This window comes from Heterodontus francisci, chromosome 4 (assembly GCF_036365525.1).
Source record: "Heterodontus francisci isolate sHetFra1 chromosome 4, sHetFra1.hap1, whole genome shotgun sequence".
Lineage (NCBI taxonomy): Eukaryota > Metazoa > Chordata > Chondrichthyes > Heterodontiformes > Heterodontidae > Heterodontus > Heterodontus francisci.
In genome coordinates this window covers 81,802,402-81,823,626 of record NC_090374.1, presented here as the reverse complement: position 1 = coordinate 81,823,626, position 21,225 = coordinate 81,802,402, and the positions used below count along the sequence as shown (strand labels likewise).

The window sequence follows — 21,225 nt, the reverse complement described above, 5'->3', positions numbered from 1 at the left end:
ACAGGTAGAACTTGCAAACTCCACACAGGCAGTACCCAGAATTGAACCTGGGTCGCTGGAGCTGTGAGGCTGCGGTGCTAACCACTGCGCAATCAAAGTCAGGGATGCACAAGAGGCCAGAAGTGGGAGAGCACAGAATTCCCGGAGGCTGGGAGGGCTGGAGGAGGCCACAGTTATAGAGAAGGGCAAGGCCATGCAGGGTTTTGAAAATAAGGATGAGGATACTGAAAACTGAATGTTGTCGGACTGGGAGCTAGTGAAGAGCAGCAAGCACAGGTGTGATGGGTGAATGAGATTTGAAGGGAGTTAAGATATGGACAGCAGAGTGTTGGATGAGCACAATTTTATGTATGGTGCAAGATGGGAGGCTAGCCAGGAGAACACTGGAATAGTCAAGTCGAGAAGTTAAAAAGGCATGGATGAGGGTTCCAGCAGTAGATGAGCTGAGGCAGGGCCAGAGTCAGGCGATGTCTTGGAGGTGGAAGGAGACAGTCTTGGTGATGGTGCAAATATGCATCACAAGGTCAAACACAACACGACAGCTGCAAATGGTCTTGCTCAGCTTAGAGTCATAACGACACAGAGGAGGCCATTCAGCCCATTGAGTCCATGCCAGCTCTCTGTAGAGCAATTCAGTCAGTCCTATTCCCCCGCTCTATCACCATAGCCCAGCAAGTTTATTTCTCTGAAGTGCCCATCCAACTGCCTTTTGAAATCATTGATTGTCTCTGCTTCCACCACCCTCGTAGACAGCAAGTTACAGACCATTACCACTCGCTGCATGAAAAAGTTCTTCCTCACATTACCCCTGTATCTCTTACCCATAAAGGTAAATCTGCTTCACCTCACTCTTATACCTTGAGCTAATAGGAACAGCTTTTCTTTGTCTATCTTATCTAAACTTGTCAAAATCTTGTACAACTCTATCAAAGCTCCCCCTCAACCTCCTTTGCTCCAAGAACAATCCCAGCATCTTCAATCTAATCTTGTTGCTAAAATCCCTCATCCCTGGAACCATTCTGGTAAATCTCCTCTGCACCCTCTCAAGGATCTTCACATCCTTCTTGCAGTGTGGTAACCTGAATTGGATGCAATACTTTCATTGTGGCCTAACCAGAGCTTTATATAGATTCAACATAACTTCCTGCTTTTGTACAAAACGCCTCTATTTATGAAGCCCAAGATACCATATGCTTTGCTTATTACTCTCTGAATATGTCCTGCCACCTCCAAACACCGATGCACATGAACCCCTAGGTTCCTCTGTCCCTGCACACTCTTTGGAACTGTGTTATTTAGTTTATATTGCCTCTCCCTATCCCTTATGCCAAAATGTATTACTTCACACTTCTCTATTATTACAACCAAGTGAGAAAGGAGTCTAGGGGTCCCTTCAGCCTTCACCTGGTCTTCCGTAACAGGGTTTAATTTTAAACACACCGTGTCTTTAGCACCCCTTGGTGAATTCTTGTTCACCGCTTTCCAATTATAAGGCAAAGAAACCAGCACAAACAGGTTTTAAGTTTAAAGAAGATCGAAATTTATTAAACTTAAACTCTAATTCAGTTGACGCCTACGGATACACGACGCGCCCACTCTAGCATGCATACGCAATACACACATGCAAATAGAGACAGAAAAGAGCCGAAGAAAAATAAAGTGGTAAAAGTTTGATGCAATATCTGAAGAGTTGTTGTTACGGTTCTTCGAGCTCACTGTACAGTCCTTCACTGTAGGTAGAACTTGCTTTTTGTTGGGGTCCAGTATTCTTCTTAAGCCTTGTTTGTTGTAGGAGACTTTTCTCTCTTGGGGTTCATGTATCTTCAGAAGCTTGTGAGAAAGAGATGGGAGCAGACAGGAGAGATCTTCTCAGTCCAGGATCAAAACAGACACTCTGAGTTCAAACTGTTTGTACAATTCAGAAAAACCCAGGTTGCCAAGCAGGTTAGTCATGTGGCTAACTGATTTGACCACGTCTTGGATTGCATCACCTTAGCAGTCTCTGGAATGCTCCTCTTACACACAATACCTGGGGATCAAGGTCCATTGTGGATTGAATGTGTCCTTCCAAGCACCATCTGTTAATATGCAAATGTCTTTTCCAGCCATGGCTGATCTGTTTAACAAGTCCTTTCTTCACTCCAGTAACAGTTTAAAATCAATGTTCATGACAAAATTAATGTGCCTCATTTCTGGCAGGCGGGGGCCTAGCATGACAGTATTAAATTCCATCCGCCACTTCTGAAGAAAGATCACTGACCTGAAACGTTAACTCTGCTTCTCTCTCCGCCAGATGTTGTCAGACCTGCTGAGTATTCCCAGCACTTTTTGTTTTTATTTCACCTGCCACTAGTCTGCCCATTCTGCTATTTTTTCTTTTGTGGGATTTGAACGTTGCTGGCAAGGCCATCACTTGTTGCCCATCCTAATTGCCCTTGAAAAGGTTGTGGTGGGCCACCTTCTAGAACCATTGCAGTCTACGTGATGTAGTGCTGTTAGGAAGGGAGTTCTACTGTGCAAAGGAAGCAAAAAAAAGATTTGCACAAGTGACAATGAAGGAATAGCAACATAATTTCAAGTCAGGATGGTGTATAGCTTGGAGGGGAAACTGTAGCTGTCGGTGTTCCCATGCATCTGCTACCCACGTCCTTCTAGGTGGTCGAGGTTGTGGGAAATCGTGTTCAACCAAACTTTTGCTTTTCTGCCCTAATATCCCATGTGGTTCGGTGTCAAATTTTGTTTGTTAATGTTCCTGTTAAGTGCCTTGAGACGTTTTACTACATTAACTATGTTAAATACATGTTGGTGTTGTAAATGCCATTACCTTACTTTTTTTCTCTGCTGCCGTTCCTCATTAAGCCTAGAATTCTGCAATTCTCTGCTTAAAGGAAGGCAATCAGCTCTACACATTTAACTTTAACTGAAGATCTGATGACAGCTTGCAATGTGCACAAAAATGTGGGTCTTCACCACATTTTAAAAAATCACCACAGACTATGATAGTATCACTGATCCGCAGTACACGGAACTCTAGGTTAGTGTAAAGTTGGCTTTAGACAAACCACTTTGTATTTATCTCCTTTCCCCCTGCTCCATTCAAATACTGCTTTCCTTTTTCTGTTAAGGCACCATCACTACCAAATGTACATTCATATATTATACAGACACGATACCTAATGTTGCTGCATTATCTGAATAAAACCCTATAAGATTACACTATTTATGAAAAGGGTATAGGGATTTAAAAAAAAATTCTATTAAGGTCACATTGTGCATCGTGAGTTTTAATTGCACAGCTCTGGACCAGCTGATTGATGCCTCATGAATTATTTACTGGAAAGAGCAGCAGAAATGTGATTGCACACAGTCCTTTTGTGGAAGCCGTAGGTGAATATCCATCAGTTAATGGTGCAGTGGGTAGAATGAAACTTAAAAAAAAAACAATTATACATAACAATTACAGTTCATCATAATTGGGCCAGATTTTACTGTAGAAATAACAGTGAAGCTAAAGCACTCACTGCTATTTACCTGGAAATCAGACAGCAACTTCCAATGGCTGCACATGCACCATTAAACACGGAAATCCAGAAATTGCTGAGATGCCCTGCTCCTTGAAAAAGCTTCCTGAAAATGGTACTTCGATATCTGACTCTCTGTTGAAATACATGGAATGGAGTGATATTGCTGTACTTATATGACAGATTCGAACTATACTCACAAAGAGTTAGGTCTTGTCCATTCCAGTGTAAGTACCCTTTAAACAACATGGTAATTCTAAATTTCTGCCAAATAACTTCTCTGGTACTGAAAATTAACTCTTACAAATGTAGACTCTCATTCTTTTAGATATGTTGGCCAATTAAAAAAAAATGTGATTTTTTAAAACATTTTTCTCTTCTCTCTCTTTAAATCAATCTTTTTTTCCCTTCTGTAACTGATTTGACTGATTCAATATCTGAACTGACATTTCCTGCGCTGCTCATTAACCGTTCTTCAATGTGATTCTTTAAGTAGTTGCTTGGCCTGTAGAGGGGTTCGCACTGTTTTGGCTCTAATTTACAGTAAGTTCCAGTGCAAAATCTCAGAAAGTCTGTGGGCAAGTGCAAGTCTAATGTATAGCTGGTGCCTTTCCTTCGTCACTGACAGTAAAATATGGCACAATAAATTTTCATGTACAGTCCATTTTTTATGTTCTGTCATAATTCCATATAAAAGCAATGTTGATGACTGGCCTGACTTCCAGATCAATGAGAAAAAAATACCTTTTAATATTGATCAATGTATATGGTTGTACATACCCTGGTCAAGAACCACCTCTTCCTCCCTTTTAGGTTGCTGGAGTATAACATTTTCATCTTGGTTCTCTTTACCTAGTGTTGCATTGATGAAAAACATATTTTAAAATGATTTGCAATTTGTTTTTATATACACTAACAAACAAATCCCAAAGATTCCATGTATGTACACTACTGCTATAAATATGGTCTAAACAAGAACGTTAAAACATTTCAAGTAACTGGAATTAGGAAAAGGACCAATGAATAGAGTGGATACAAAGCAAACTTGGGAATATCTCACTGGGGTATATTCTAGCTATTCAAATGAGCAGCAGGGGTGTTCCAACAAATGAGAGAGATTATTTATTCCTGATACTTCATATTTCATTTTCAAAGTGCAGCAGAAGGGCAGTTTTGTATTTCTGGATCTGTGTCTATATTAAACCTCTCAAAAAATTAAATTAAAAATGTTCACTACCTCAGACAACAGATAGTATGCACAGGATAATAGCTGGCTGCAATGCTTATAGCATAATTTTGGGACAGCAATACAGCACATTCTACTTTTCAAAGTTTTAGCTTCCTCATTAATTATGAAAAATTGCATCACCAGTACAAATTTTATAAGTGGCTATTTTCAAACAACTCTTGAGAATTTTATAAAAGCAAAATACTGCAGATGCTGGAAATCTGAAACAAAAACAAGAAATGCTGGAGTCACTCAGCAGGTCTGGCAGCATCTGTGGAAAGAGAAGCAGAGTTAACGTTTCGGTTCCGAAGAAGGGTCACTGCCCCGAAACGTTAACTCTGCTTCTCTTTCCACAGATGCTGCCAGACCTGCTGAGTGATTCCAGCATTTCTTGTTTTTGTTGCTTGAGAATTTTATTTTTGCCATTAGGCAGGTGGGACATTGGGTAGCTGCTAAATATTACTCACATTGCCTTATCGAATAGCAGCAGCTAATTCAATGGTATCAGGTGCAAACACGAGCTCAACAGCTTCAAAAAAAGCTTAGAGAGCCTCTAAAAGCTGACAACTCACGAACAGCTCAAACATGAGAAAATGTGGTTACATCGTGTTTGCAATTTAAGCTGTAGTTATAACTAATATCCCTATACTTGCATTTAGGGAAAATGAATAAATAATTTAGGGAGGCTTGAAGGGGAAATCCAAATGCTGAAGGCATAAAATTGGTGGTGAATTTATGGGGGATGGGCAGGGCAAGAAATTATACACTTTGGTTCATTTTACACTTGTACTTCACAATTAATAGATATATAATCTAGACCATTGATGCCCAAAGTCATTCTCCCACATCCAACCCGCCAAGCACCCCAGTTCAGAAAGACATTCTACTCCTCTAGGCCTAATACACGGAGACACTACAGCCCATCCAAATCCTTACTTTTAGAGACACCTCCAAACTTCCTAGTTCAAGCTAGCACTCGCCTTTCTCCCCCATTAATTCAATCTTGCAGCCCTCAATAGGCATGTATAAATGTCACAACTAATTAAGGTTGATTGAACCTAATCAGTGGATGTACAATGGTGGCTTCAGCAGCAGTATTTTCCAACAGGACTGAAATCAAAATCTTTCAAACCTGTTGGAGGGGCATCCTTGAATGATTAAGGGACACATAACTAATATACCACTAATACCAGAATCAGTCTCTCTTTCTCTCCCTCGAAAGTGGAAGCTTTCTGTATGTATTTCATTAATTCCTTCTGATCCACAAAACAGAAAAGTTTTGATGAATATTTTGATGAATAATGCAACTGTAATATTTCTGTAACATAAAATATCTATGATGCAGTTGAGAACTAATTGTTACCTTGATATTTAATAAAATCTAATCACCTGTATGTTGTCCATGCATTGCCACATCTGGGCTGACAGGGATCAAAATATTTGCCTCTGGAGGAATATGTTTAAACAACTCAGGACTACCTTCTTGCATGCAGTACATGTATGGTTTGGTATGCTTAGCTTCCATGTAATACATGATATATAAGTTGCACATCTCATCTTTGGACGTTGCTCTGTTAACAAAGAAAAATAATTGCATGCTTAACACATTCAACCAGGTTTCCCATATGTTTTATACAACAGCATCCAAAATACAAACTTCTTACAAATTATCAATATAATTTCTATTCATGTTCTAATGTGCTATGGCAAGAGGATTCACTACAACCAATTCTCCATCTCAATCTTGCATCAACAGGAGACAGTGGCCTGAGGCTTTCCATTGGAAGGGAGGTGAAGTCAGAGTCATTGTTGGCCATCCTCACAGATCAAAGAGCTGGCTCAAAACCGCATTGGTAGAGGTCTGATGGTGTGCTGCTCATCCTCTTGATAAAGGAAACGGTGCATGATATAGCAGAAAGAGATACCTATCTAAAAATAGAAATAGCTCCACTAATTTGCTTAATTCCAGAAAGCTGTGGGAAAACAGTGAATAGAGGCCAGTTTATTCCTCCTAACTACAAAGGAAATAAATGAAATTAGATGTGTTAATATATTAATGAGAAAACAGGGCTCCTAAAGATGCTCATATTTAAGTGCCATAATACGTCATGTTACAAAATGGAAAATTGTTCAAATGAACTATTTTAACCTCTTGTTATGTTTTTAAACTTGCAAAATAATGTAAGTTATGGCTGGAATGAGATTGTAAGGACACTACTAGCAGAAAAACGAAGGTGATATCTAGAGAGGGAACATCTGCAATCAGACAGCATAATTAATTCCTGAAATACAATAAGCACAAAGACCTGAGGGTAAATTAGTCATAAACAAGTTGGGTATAATACAGTTAGCGTAGCTGCTGTCCGCTAGAACAGACATCGGAAGAAGGGAGATTTGAAGCTACTGCATTATCTCTGTTGTCCGGAAATGGGATAAACATATATTTCCATATTTTGCATTGCTGATAAAGTCATTAAAGTCCTTGTTGTTGTGAACTTTCTTATTTGGCGTCCAAAAACATAATACTCCTAACATTAGAGTGAGCAGGCGAGGAGCAGGTGCACAGTTAAATGCCGATATCCAAAAGTTGCTGTCCTTTGTGCTTCGTAAAAATGCTTCATCATTGACATGCTTTGAATGCCGTGAAGTTGCTGTATTTGTGCTGTTAGGTATGAGCTAAACTCGGCACAGAAAGTTGAGTTTGGTCATTTCAAGTGGACATATCTTTTCAACGCAAGTATTCATTACTGCTAATTAAGTGTTCCAGCACAGAAAATTAATGATCACAAGTTGGAGTCTCATTCCTACAAGTATTAATTGATGTTGGAGATTTTAAAAATGACAACTTTAAAACTCAATTAAAAAAAAAAATTCCTTTCTTTTTCCTCTGTCTTAATCCAATCTTTCTTTCCCTCTCTATTTCTTCTGAAACTGGTTTGTCATTGAATTCACCCAACTCTAATTTACAATTCTTTTTCTGTCCTTCAACTGTTTACTTCTGAAACCTTAAATCTGATTGGTTAGGGAGATACACAGTTGATGGCCCTATTCACTCAGGTCCCAGATGCTTTCCTTCCCTCGCTATGATGTTATCAGCTCGCATTTTCAGCAACTTGTCACGCAAAAGTAATATAAATCTAAACATGCAAAGGCAAGTATAACTAACAGCAGACACCATTACATGCTCTATTACAGCAAAATCTGGGCCATTACTGTCTCTTTTCCTCAACAGACGATGAGGGACCTGACAAATATATATATAGCAAAACAAACACTCCGCCCTAAAATGCCAGGTGTTGCACTTAGCGAGAGACACATGTAACGCAGATTTCTTTTGTTGGGGAGCAGGGGGGAGGGAGGGAAGAAGGTGATAGGAAAAGGGTACAGTAGGATGTCGGTGCTTTGGCCGACAAGTGGCTTCCCTCTGATTCTCTCTCGACAGATACTGCCTGATCTGCTGATTGTCAGCAGCATTTTCTGTTTGTTTCAGATTTCCAGGTTCCATAATATTTTTCTTTTGCTTCCTGCCTGGAAACCTCTCATGACATCTATACTTGTTAAAAATCAGTATTTGTCTGGTAATTTAATGGCATTCTTGTTACTGTCGGAGTTTACATAAATAGGTGTCATAGGATGTGGTTCAGAACATTTCTCTAGCATTTCGCCTAAGCTCTGATCCAGACAGTGTCAACCTTGAGGATTCTGAAAGGCTAAGTTCAGCTTAGCAAACTAAGAGGCTTGTTCCCTTTGGCTGAACTGCCTTGTTATTTTCTCTTCTGTTTGCTCAAAGTAGGTAGAATGTCATTATTGTTGCTAGGGTGCATAAGTGAATGCAGTATGACACCAGAGAAAAGTCACCATTGACGTATTTTTCGAAGTAAACAGTCCACCTCCGCAACTTTAACAGATACCTGCTAGAGTGTTGCAATTGCTAATTAATCTTGGCACACAACGAAGAACCATAAATTAAATGAAAGCCCTTCAATGACTACCAGTGCATGAATGATGTAAAGGAAAATATATGTGCTCAGCCCATCTGTTAAATGATAAAGAGCTACTGAACTCCTCAGATCAAAAACAGTAATTAAATTCAACAGCATATTGTTCTGACGCCTGGAATCCTGCTGCAAAATTCTTTATTTTAACCACACGTCTTTCATTGCCTTTGCAATCATTTTCATTAAAAAATGTATTATACTCATCTTTAATCATTGATTTAAATCTGCCATAAGTTCCTTTCAGCTATTGTTTAACCAATGTATATTTAAAGGAATGCCCTACAGGCAAAAATGTTGGATTTTCTGAGTAAAGTTTTAGACACTGAAAATGTGGCTGTGATGGTCACATAATACCAGTGATCATACAGGTTGCTTTGTGGCACATAAAGCCTCCCTTTTGTAACTTAAGTCTGAGGACAGACAGAACCTGCATTAGAACAAAGACCTGTTCCCCACATGGTTTCTCCATACCCTTTCCCATGTTTCAAATGAAAACAAATAAATCAATTATCAATTTCACACTCTTCCTCCTTAACTACAACGTCATCATCAGCCCCCTCTTTCGTGAAGACAGCCACAAAGTATTCATTAAGAACTTTACCCACATCCTCCCATTCCACGCACAGATTACCTTTTTGGTCCCTAATAGGCTCTTCTCTTCCCTTAGTTACCCTCTTGCTCTTTATGTACTTATAAAACATCTTTAGATTTTCCTTGATTTTACATGCCAGTATTTTTTCATGCCCTCGCTTTCCATTTCAATTTCACCCCCACATTTTCTGTATTTTTCAAGGCTTTCTGCAGTATTAAGCTCTCAGTGTTTGACACAAGCTTCCCTTTTTTGCCTTGTCTTACCCTCTGTGACCTGGTCATCCAGGGAGCTCTAGATTTGGCTGTCCCATCCTATATCTTCGTGGGCCCATATTTACCCTGAAGCCCTTGAATCTCCTTCTTGAATGCCTCCCATTGCTCTGACCCCGATTTACCTTCAAGCAGCTGTTCCCAGTCCAGTTTTGCTAAATCGCTTCTCAGCCTTGTAAAATTGGCCTTCCCCCAATTTAGAACATGTACTTCTATTTTATCTTAGTCCTTTTCTACAAATACGCTAAATTTAACTGAATTATGATCTCTATCACAAAAGAGTTCTCCCACAGATACATGGCACATAACTAGCTAAAAAAGCTTTCCTGCATGCAATTTAGGAATTCTGTGTCCTCTATCTTTTACACTGACTGTATCCCAGTTAATATTAGGGTAACTGAAATCCGCCACTATTACTGCCTTATTGTTTTTGCATTTGTCAGAAATTTGCCCTTCTATCTCCCTCAGACTGGGAATCTAAAGTACACTCCCAGCGGTGTGATTGTCCCTTTTTGGTTCCTTAGTTCAACCCAAATAGCCTCATTTGATGATCCCTCTAACATGTCATCCAATCACGGCTGTAATTGTTTCTTTAATCAATAGCGCCACTCCACCTTTTTTTTATAATCACGCTCTACCTCGTCTGAAAACCCTGTAACCAGGAATGTTAAGCTGCCATTCCTGCCCCTCGCTAAGCCAAGTTTCAGTAATAGCTAAAAAAAAAAAATCATACTTCTACTATCAATGTGTACTCTCAGCTCATCTGCCTTCTTCATGATACCTTTTGCATTTGGGTATATACCATTAAGCACAACTGGACTCCTCTTTTTTTTGTCTATTTTCCAACCTTTGCTCTGCCTTCCAAACTCTCTTGCTAGTTTTTTCCTTATATTTCCAGCTCTGTTTTTCTCCCTTCTGAATCTATGCTCAACTGCCCATCCCCTGCCTAGTTTAAACCGCCTCACCCCCCCCACCCCACATAGTACTAGCAAACCTGCCTAGGAAGATATTTCAGATTTCCAGCATCCATTGTGTTTTGCTTTGGTCCTTTCTGCTGTCACAGTTTTACGCTTTGTTAATCTATTCCGTTATAAACTCCTGTATCCACATTTGTAACAGAAACACCTACGTAAACTATCATGTTGATTGTGCAATTTCAGGTGGCTCTGAAGTAGTTTACTGAGCTGTCTGTCAGCTCAGCTGCCAACTTGATTTTTTCCCAAATGACTTTTCTTTTTAGCTTAGTGAACTTTTTAATCTACTTTTAATTTTTCTAAAAATTGATTATTTCTTTAAAAAAGATTTTAATCCTCCCTCTATGTTTGAATTACATCCCCGCACCCTCCCCCGTTTTGAGTTGAATAGCAGAGTGTCTGGAGGCTGCCTCTGTGCACAGATGTGAAATTCAAAGCTGATTTGTATAAATGATGAAGTAACTGTGGTTACTGACATTGTACATAAATGAATATGGATCTTTTTCTCATTTAAAAATGTACTTTCCAGTCATAGGACAATACAATATAAGCAAAATACTGCAGATGCTGGAAATCTGAAATATAACAAGAAATGCTGGAAATACTCAGCAGGTCTGGCAGTATCTGTGGAGCGAGAAGCAGAGTTAACGTTTAGTTTAGTTTAGAGATACAGCACTGACACAGGCCCTTCGGCCCACCAAGTCTGTGCCGACCATCAACCACCCATTTATACTAATCCTACACTAATCCCATATTCCTACCACATCCCCACCTGTCCCTATATTTTCCCTACCACCTACCTATACTAATGGCAATTTATAATGGACAATTAACCTATCAACCAGCAAGTCTTTGGCATGTGGGAGGAAACCGGAGCACCCGGAGGAAACCCACGCAGGCACAGGAAGAACTTGCAAACTCCACACAGGCAGTACCCAGAATTGAACCTGGGTCGCTGGAGCTGTGAGGCTGCGGTGCTAACCACTGCGCCACTGTTATAAGTCATGGCATAATATTCACAATACAAATTATTGTCCAATAAGAGATCATAAATACTTTTCAAAAGAAAATCTAGATAATACAACTGCTTTGAGAAATAAAGATAAATGATGTACAATCACTAGGGACCTTGCATTTTCAGAAGATGTACAATTAATTTTTGAAATAAACCAGTGCCACTCCAGCTATTAAGTGGTCAATTTGAGACCTACCCCATCCGTGTAACAGTTGTCCTTCCTTTTCCTGAGAAAATGCATCTAGCTGTAATGGTGTCACCATATTTAATATCCATTGGGTTTTCCAAATGATAGAAAGCCTGAAAAGAACACACAAACAAGGTTCCAAAAAAACTTTTTAAAAACCAGTTTAATGGCAATTTTTGAAGGGTAAATTGAAATATATTTTAAGTGGATTGCTTTTTAAGATAATGGTCTAGGAGTTGCTGCCAAAATAACAGCAAGTGTAATGGCACATGCCATTATTAATACGTAAATCACTCAGCAACTTGTGGTGCGGAAGAGATTCCCCATGAATTGCTGGATGATTTGCACTGCTTTACCATTAGTCTCATGAAAACAGCAGCTTGCTGTCAACCTTCCCATAAGTTTCATGAGGTTGCTGCATTTGTACATAATTGCCAATTAAATTGATCACAGAAAATTAGGGCTGGTAATTAGTTTGAAGAGATTTATGTTTCTGCAATGCCAAATCAACCGCTCGAGCCCAGAAAGGGAAGAATTTAAATGATGCCGTCTCATTCCTACATTTCTAGCTAGAGATGTCTTAAATTTTTACATTTTTCCCTTATCTTTCCAGTGTCTTTTTCCCATAATCGAATCTTTCTTTTCCTCAATTTATTTCTCATTCTGTACCTGATTAGACTCAAATTCACCCTTCTTCTCCATTGTGAATCCCTTTCTTTATCAAACTTTAAATATCATTGATTAAGGACTGGTGGTCCTGTTGTTCACCAAGGTCCCAGATGCCCTGTTGCCATCACAGCATCAGCTTACACTTCCAGCAACTGGCAGAACAAAAAAGTTTTGAATTTAAGGGTGAGGGAAAAAGTCTAATTAATGGGGGCACTGCAAGATGCCATGCTCCAGCAAGATTTGAGCCAATATTTGCAGACTATATGAATTGAGGAACAGACAAACCTGTGGTAGTTGTGGACTCTGTCGTCCAATTAATGTCCATTTTCCATCCCTTACTCTGTATCCACTAACCACCTGGCCTAAAATTACAGAAATCAACATTGAATGCATGGTTATTGACATGGTTTAAGTAAAAATTCACTGAAACATAATTCAATACTCATTGTACTTCAAAAGGGTATTATTGGAAACTAAAGGTCAGTCAGTGAATTACAAATTGCATGTCTGGTTAGCATGTGCAGCCAGACGGAACAAAAGCAATTGTGTCACACTAACTTATTACTTTCTCTGCTAAGTATTGATATGAATGCAATTCTACTTCTAGAAATTAGCTATAGACTTGAAATGAATAGATTTATGTTCTTTTCATACAGCACCTGTTAATTCCAGCACAGGGGTCAAACGATTACGTGGGTTATACTGAGTGTTATAGACAGTTCAACTAATTCCTATAATGTTGACGTCCTTTGCTCATTATCAATTTTGAAAGAGAAGTGCATTTCAGCATAATGAATTTAAAATATATCAATGTGTGTCTCCGACAGCAATATTTCTAGTGCCAGGTTACACATGTACAATATTAAAATTTCTAAACATTTCTCAGGCGATTATTGTTCAATAAATATTTAATCTTGTTTTAAACTCATGAGAAAACCTGTCACTGTCTGTTTTCTTGGCCAACAAAACTCAGGTGCTGAAACATTAGTTTAAACAAAAACACTATCTGTGGTCAGTGAAGAGGTGATCATTGGAAACCAGCCACGTCATTTCCCACTTGCCCATAACACCATAAACAGGGAAATTAAGTAGTGCCCTACTTATTCTCTCATTTGCGAGAGATACAATATTTTATTCCGAAAATAGCTTGTTGCAAAACATGCTGGTACATTACAGATACTGTTGCACATACAATGAATGTGAACATACTCAAAAGGACATACAGATTACATAAATCCAACACTACTTAACTCCATACTTAATCATCCTTATTCATAAACACTACTTCATTCCATTTTTAAAAAATTGTTTCACAGGATGTGGGCGTCGGTGGCTAGGCCAACAATTGTTTCCCATCCCTGAATGCACTTGAAAGGGTGGTGGGTGAACCGCCTTCTTGAACAGCTGCAGTCCATGTGGTGTAGGTACACCCACAGTGCTGTTAGGAAGGGAGTTTCATGATTTTGACCCAGCAACAGTGAAGGAACAGCAATATAATTCCAAGTCAGGGTGGTGTGTGACTTGGAGGGAAATTTGCACGGTGGTGGTGTTCCCCTGCTTCTGCTGCCCTTGTCCTTCTAGCTGGTAGAGGCTGTGGGTTTGGAAGTTGCTGTCGAAGGAGTGTTGGTGATTTGCTGCAGTGCATCTTGTTGATGGTACACACTGTTGCCACTGTGCGTCGGTAGTGAAGGGAGTGAATGTTGAAGGTAGTGGATGGGGTGCCAATCAAGCAAGCTGCTTTGGCCTGGTTGGTGTTGAGCTTCTTGAGTGTTGTTGGAGCTGCACCCATCCAGGCAAGTGAAGAGTACTGCATCACACTCCTGACTGTGCCTTGTAAATGGTGGACAGGCTTTGGGAGTCAGGAGGTGAATTACTTGCCGCAGAATTCCTAGCCTCTGACCTGCTCTAGTAGCCACAGTATTTATGTGGCTGGTCAGTTCAGTTTCTGGTCAATGGTGACCCCCAGGATGTTGATAGTGGGGGATTCAGTGATGGTAATGCCATTGAATGTCAAGGATAGATGGCTGGATTCTCTCTTTTTGGAGATGGTCATTGCCAGTTACTTGTGTGTCACAAATGTAACTTGCCACTCATCAACCCAAGCCTGGATGTTGTCCAGGTCTTGCTGCATATGAACACGCACTGCTTCAGTATTTGAGGAGTCGCAAATGGTGCAGAACATTGTGTATCATTAGGGAACATCCCCACTTCAGACCTTATGATGGAGGTAAGGTCATTGATGAAGCAGCTGAAGATGGTTGGGCCTAGGACACTATCCTGAGGAGCCCCTGCAATGATGTCTTGGGACTGAGACGATTGACCTCCAACAACCACAACCATCTTCCTTTGTGCTAGGTATTACTTGAACCAGCGGAGAATTTTCCCCTTGATTTCCATTGACTCCAGTTTTACCAGGGCTTCTTGATGCCACACTCGGGTCAAATGCTGCCGTGATGTCAAGGGTAGTCACTCTCACCTCACCTGTTCAGATCAACTCCTTTGTCCATAGGATCATAGAAACAGGAGCAGGTGTAGGCCATTCCATAGAACCACAGAAAAATTACAGAACAGAAGGCCGCCATTCAGCCCATCGTGTCTGCACCGGCCAAAAAAATCTAGCCACCCAATCTAATCCCACCTTCCAGCACCTGGTCCGTCTGTAGTCTTGTGGGTTACATCACTTCATGTGCATATCCAAGTACCTTTTAAATGAGTCGAGGGTTTCTGCATCCACCACCGTTCCTAGCAGTGAATTCCAGACACTGACCATCGTCTGGGTGAAAAAGTTTTCCCCTATGTCCCCTCTCATCCTTCTACCAACCACCTTAAAACTGTGCCCCCTGGTAATTGACCTCCCCACCAGGGAAACAGGTCCCTCCTGTCTAATCTATCTAGGTCCCTCATAATTTTGTACACCTCAATTAAGTCACCCCTCAGCCTCCTCTGTTCTAAGGAAAACAACCCTAGACAATCCAATCTTTCCTCATAACTGCAACTTTCAAGCCCTGGCAACATTCTTGTAAATCTCCTCTGTACTCTCTCCAGAGCAATTATGTCCTTCCTGTAATGTGGTGACCAGAACTGAACGCAATACTCCAGCTGTGGCCTAACCAGAGTTTTATACGGTTCCAGCATTACATAAAAGCAAAATACTGCGGATGCTGAAAATCTGGAACAAAAACAAGAAATGCTGGATTCACTCAGCAGGTCTGGCAGCATCTGTGGAAAGAGAAGCAGAGTTAACGTTTCGGGTCAGTGACCCTTCTTCGGTTCCGAAGAAGGGTCACTGACCCGAAACGTTAACTCTGCTTCTCTTTCCACAGATGCTGCCAGACCTGCTGAGTGAATCCAGCATTTCTTGTTTTTGTTCCAGCATTACATCCCTGCTTTTGTATTCTATATCTCGGCCAATAAAGGAAAGAGTTCCATTATGCCTTCTTCACCACTCTATCTACCTGTCCTACCACCTTCAGGGATCTGTGGACATGCACTCCAAGGTCTATCACTTCTTCTACCCCTCGCAATATCCTCCCATTAATTGTGTCTTCCCTTGCTTTGTTTGCCCTCCCAAAATGCATTACCTCACACTTCTCTGGATTGAGTTCCATTTGCCACTTTTCCGCCCATTCAACCAAACCATTGATATCATTCTGGAGTCTACAAATATCCTCTTCACTGTAGGCCCTGAAAAGTTGGTCAAGTAATGCTTTATAGACAGTATACTCTAAGGCAGCTAAAGATAAGCACAGAACTTGCTGAAGTAAGCTAACAGACATGTCGAAGCTTGTGGTTAGGGATATGTGACCGTTGGACTAGACTGTTGAACAAGAACAGATAAAAGAGGAAGAGATATAGGGGAATGAACGGTGGTTATTGTAAACAAGTCTGGACTTCTGTCCAGGTGGCTAAATGGCTAATGCTTTCCAAAGATGAGATAATGCTTTAAGATTTGTGCAAAACAAGATCATGTGAGTCATGGGTTGAGCAGGATCCTTCAAAGAATACATAAGGGTTAACACTGGAGGGTATTCTTGGCGAGAACCGGGGAACAACTCTCCAAGGCAGCACCCCGAGTCTGGAGGCTCAGTGATCAACTGTGACAAGAGACTGATCACCTCTGTGTTGACGTGTAGTATCTTGTACAAGAAATGAGACTTGTACTTATTTGGTGTCTAAATAAAACTGTTGTAAGCATTTGTATGCTTTAAGTGATTCTAGTGAAGTTATATGAGACTTTGGTTTTAGTGTATCTTTGTCTGTCATGTCAGTTGATACCCTACAGAGAAAAAGGGTCAACATTTTGGCGTCCCTGGGTGGGCATGGTTAAGTGATTGCTTTAAATCACACTGTGTCCGGATCACGGACATTACGGACAAAAATCATTAACAGTAGGGAGTTAAAGTTAACCAGTTGATAGGTAAGGGTAAACTCTGAAAGTCAGCCTTGAGGGGTGTTCTGCATACCTCCTGAGCATTGACGCGGAGGGACCGGACGGGAATTTAGTGAACAGACCACCACAGAAGGTTTACGAGGCAGTCACTATACCTCCCTTACGTGGGGCACTGTCTCCGGACCCCAACCCCGGTCACCTCCCATGCCTTTTGACTGAATTGTGGAAGTAGGAAATAACAAATAACCGTCCGGAATGGGAAACAGTGCTCAGAGAGTACTTAAACTGTAAGGGGCCCGAATGGGTCGAATATGCCGAGAAGGCATTAGAGGGTCTGGGACCCATTGGACAGAAACATTGGGAGGAAGCCTGGCTAAGCCAGGCAAAGCGCACATCTAAACTTCAAGTGCCCACTGCAATAGCTAGTTGCATGATACAATTATGTGAAAGAGAGATAGAGACTTTCGTCAAGGATTCAGGGAATCCTCATGGGCCAGAGGGCTCCATGACTAAGTTTATGGCAGAGTGACATAAAAAGGCTATGTTTTAGTGAAATTTCAAGTGAGTAAAAACAACTTACTGTGTCCTTTGAGTCAAATGTGTGAATGTTGGAAGCTTCTACGAATGAAATGAATGTCCTTGGAATGTGCAGCTTGTGTTCTGTCGAACGGACAGTCGTTAACTCTTTGTTGTCTGGCCTTAATGATGAAAGCATGAGTCTGTTACTTGTTCTATTTCTGCACGTGTATATTTTATGGGAACCTTGAGACATGTTTTGGTTGTGAACTAGTTGAACTTGTGTGTGTTCATTTCAATCGGGACAGGGAATTTGACAGATTTTGGTACTTTGAATTCATCATTACGGAATCAATTTTCTAAGTTGTTTGGAATTGAATGAGTGTGAAAAATGATCGTTGAGTGTGTCCATTTCAATTTAAGATTGTGCACCCAGGAGTGGGACATAAAAGTGAATTTTATTTTAAATTAAACTTTTTATTTTAAAAGTTGGTTTTGCAACTGTGAAAAAGGCAATGAACAATTTTCTAAGCAATAGCTTCAGCCTTGAAGGTCTGAAGATGTCTGGCAGAAATCCAATTTGAAGTTTAAAACACTGCTTTAATTGGAGTTCCAGTTTAAAATTTGTTCCTGTTTTATTTTTGGAGTTTAAATTAAAGACATGTTTTACTGAATGTTTTAAGTTGCAAATGTCAAGAATTGGATATTGGTTTAAGGAAGAGAAGGATAAACAAAGGAGATATGGGAAAGATTCTCTCTATTTTAAGTTTGTTTAAGAAGCTGGTGTTAAATCTTCTGTTTTAAGAATGTTAAACTTATTTTTCTTTAGTCTTTGGTTTTATTACAGACATTTGAAAAGGCACCTGAAGAACAAGAAAAATGATGCAATTTACCTATCTTTAAAAATAAGCACGAGCTATTCTGTTCTGTGTGTAGTTAATGAGTCTGAGTTAAATTTATACTATTAAGGTTAACTGACCTGCTAAGTTGAGAAAACTGGAAATTTCATTTATGGCCACAATGAACTTTCAAGTTTATTTGGGGGAGTCTTTAATAAGACTTGCTCATATAACATTGGCAGTTTTGATTTTTAAATGTTAATTGCCATGAATTGGAACTTCGAATCATCTTTGTTGTATAAAAAAAATCCTTGGATTAGAAACCTCTTACAAAAGATGTTAAAAGTTTGGTAACTATTGAACTTTAATCTAAAATGCTGTCTTCCCTGATGGAGATGTTTTCCTTTGAAGTTGATAATGTTACTAATGATTTTGTTGTTTTCAAACCTTAAGGATACCAAAAGAATTGAAAAAATACAGATTAAAATGGAGTGTAGTTCTTTTCGATCAGAAAAAAAAAGGTTACGTAAAGTGACGCAGCTGAGAATGTTTTGCTCCACCCCCTTGGAGACAAGCAAAGAAATTAACCCAGCTACAGCTTTTGTTTTTCCATCTAATCCACCACACAATTTTTGCATTGCTGAGAGTAAAAGTACCCCATTGGGCCATGGGGCAGAGCCACAATGGATTCTGATGTCACAGCATCTGTTATCTATGAGACAAAGTGCTGGAGAAGGAGATAGTTGCAAGCACTTCTGTCTTTAATGTAAAAAAAATGCAGTACCACCAAGTCTGGGCATAAGAAATTGGAATCGATAAATAAAATTTAATTGATATGAGTGGTTATTTAAAGCACTTAAAGGGAAACTTATCTGACATTTAAGAGAAAAAAGTTTTAGAAAACAAAACAAAACAAAACAGTCTAAGTGGTTTACTGTGTTGGACATTAGAATGGGTTCTGGTCCATACCGCTGACACAAGAGTGCCAATATAAATTTGCATTTACATTCCAGGGACAATCCACTTGGACGTGTCTCCCCCAAGGATTTCATAATAGTCTGTTGATATTCTACCAGCAGTTGGCACAGTAAGGAGGAGTTCCTTCGACTTCTCTGGGAGGTGTAAGTCAACCCTAAAAAGGCACAGACACTGAAAGAAATTTGGGAATAGTAATAACACAGGGAATGCGAGTACAGATAAGCCTTGAACTCCCCTTACCGCAAGATATTAAGGCTTGGAGATAATCTTTAGGCTTTGTTGGCTATTGTAGGAACCATATTGATGGATTTGCCATAAAGGCAGCCCCTTTATATGATTTCCTGAAAAAGAACTACTACGTGCTTGGTGGACAATTTAATCTACCAGGACGAACCCCATGAGTGTCAGGTTTTGACAGCAAAGGCCCTCAAGGGACCTTTTGTGTCAAAATCATTGGGGGTGGGGCGTACACGGGAGGGAGCCAGCAACCAAACCAGCACTAAAAACGTTTTGTTGACGGTTCCTCTACAATGGAGAACAGGATTAGAGAGACAGGGTGTAGATTACATGTACAGGATCATCGTGGAAAATCTATTAAAGACCTTGCCTTCCAGCTACCGGCGAGTTTAAGTGCGCAGGGTGCAGAACTAGCTGCGGTTATTTTTGTGGTGACACAACCATACGTTTCCCCCACCAGTTGATATATATTTTGACAGTATGTACGTGTGAAACAGTTTAACCGAGACCCCCGAAGGAGATAGGAGGGCCGATGAGTTGGCAAAGATGGGGGCCCCCCCGAGTTCTCCGTATGGCAGTGTGATGATAAAGCTTGTAGAAACCGATCTATATGTGTGAAACCATTCAACACTGGGGGCTCTTAGCCCTATTGTGTTGCAAAAGATGATGTCGACGCCCCTTGGCTCAGTACCATGGGCGTATGGGGGCAAGAAGCATCAACCACTACAGTTACCCCCGCATCCGAATTACCAACCCAGCAACGAGTGACTGATCTCCCTTGCCGTACCTTAACTGCAGGACCAGGAAACGGACTTGCGATCATAAAAACTAATAAAATTGCATATGATAATGTGCAGCATAAGTTGGTACTGGTAATATGGAATATCTCAGATATCCAGCTATCTGACTGTACCCTGAGAAGATACGAAGGTTGTATACGTACGGTTCATGAATGTTAGAACAAACTTGGGAAAATTTGAGGCAAATTGATGCAGGACAGGTACCAGTTTGGATAAATGACACCCAGTTGGAAGACTTAGCTAATCACACAAAGGATAAAATTACCAGGTGCCAACGTTTTCACAGCCACATCTCTTTCCTCAGTGACTGCCTCCGGCTCTGACTTATTCCACATGGATTCCAACTGCAGTTTCACCCATCATGTTTTGAATCCACCCAGGACGACAGGTATCTCCGAGAAATACAACGTTCCTCGGACTGCTACTCTCACCGCATCCTGAGATCCACACTCAGTGCTATGCGCCGCCACATGCACACACTGAACTTCTCTCTCCAGCAGCACCGCCTCACCTTATCTCAGAGCTGTTCTACTCCGCAGTTTCATTTCATCTTTCGTCTCATCCGACGCATTAACAAAAAACTTTTTTTCTTCCTTTCAGATGTCAAGGAACGTATGCTCCAGCAGCTGATGGGGACGAATGCTCCTCCAGATCCTCCTTCCGCTTCACTTCCCTCTGGCCCCACCCCTTCTGATCTGACCCCTTGCCGTGTATTCACTATACCCTCTGACCTCCCTCTTTCTGATGCTGACCGTTCTGTACTCAGCAAAGTTCTCAGTTTTATCCCCGTACGTCCCCACCTCAATGAATTTCGTGCTCGGCATGACGTTAAGCTCTTCTTCCGTCGCCTCCGGGATCACTTCTTTGACCAGGAGTCCTCCCCCCGACCAGCAGACCCATTCACCTGCCTCTAGCATTCTCCCTCTACCTGGACCCCTTCCCCTGGCCTCTTACCCGCTCTTGATCTCTTCATTGAAAACTGTCGGCGAGACATTGGTCATCTCAATTTCTC

At 40.6% G+C, this 21,225-nt stretch overlaps 1 protein-coding gene across 9 annotated transcripts in view; it reads right to left on the bottom strand.

The window, feature by feature from the left end:
• The window catches only part of pam (peptidylglycine alpha-amidating monooxygenase), a 322,861-nt gene that overhangs the window by 69,183 nt on the left and 232,453 nt on the right, over positions 1-21,225 (bottom strand). For all 9 annotated transcript variants that reach the window (XM_068029768.1, XM_068029766.1, XM_068029771.1 and 6 more), the window contains 4 exons: positions 12,739-12,815; positions 11,794-11,897; positions 6,139-6,320; positions 4,302-4,373 (listed from right to left, as the gene is read on the bottom strand). In XM_068029768.1, coding sequence (XP_067885869.1) covers positions 4,302-4,373; positions 6,139-6,320; positions 11,794-11,897; positions 12,739-12,815 — 435 coding nt within the window. The remainder of the gene's footprint in view (positions 1-4,301; positions 4,374-6,138; positions 6,321-11,793; positions 11,898-12,738; positions 12,816-21,225) is intronic.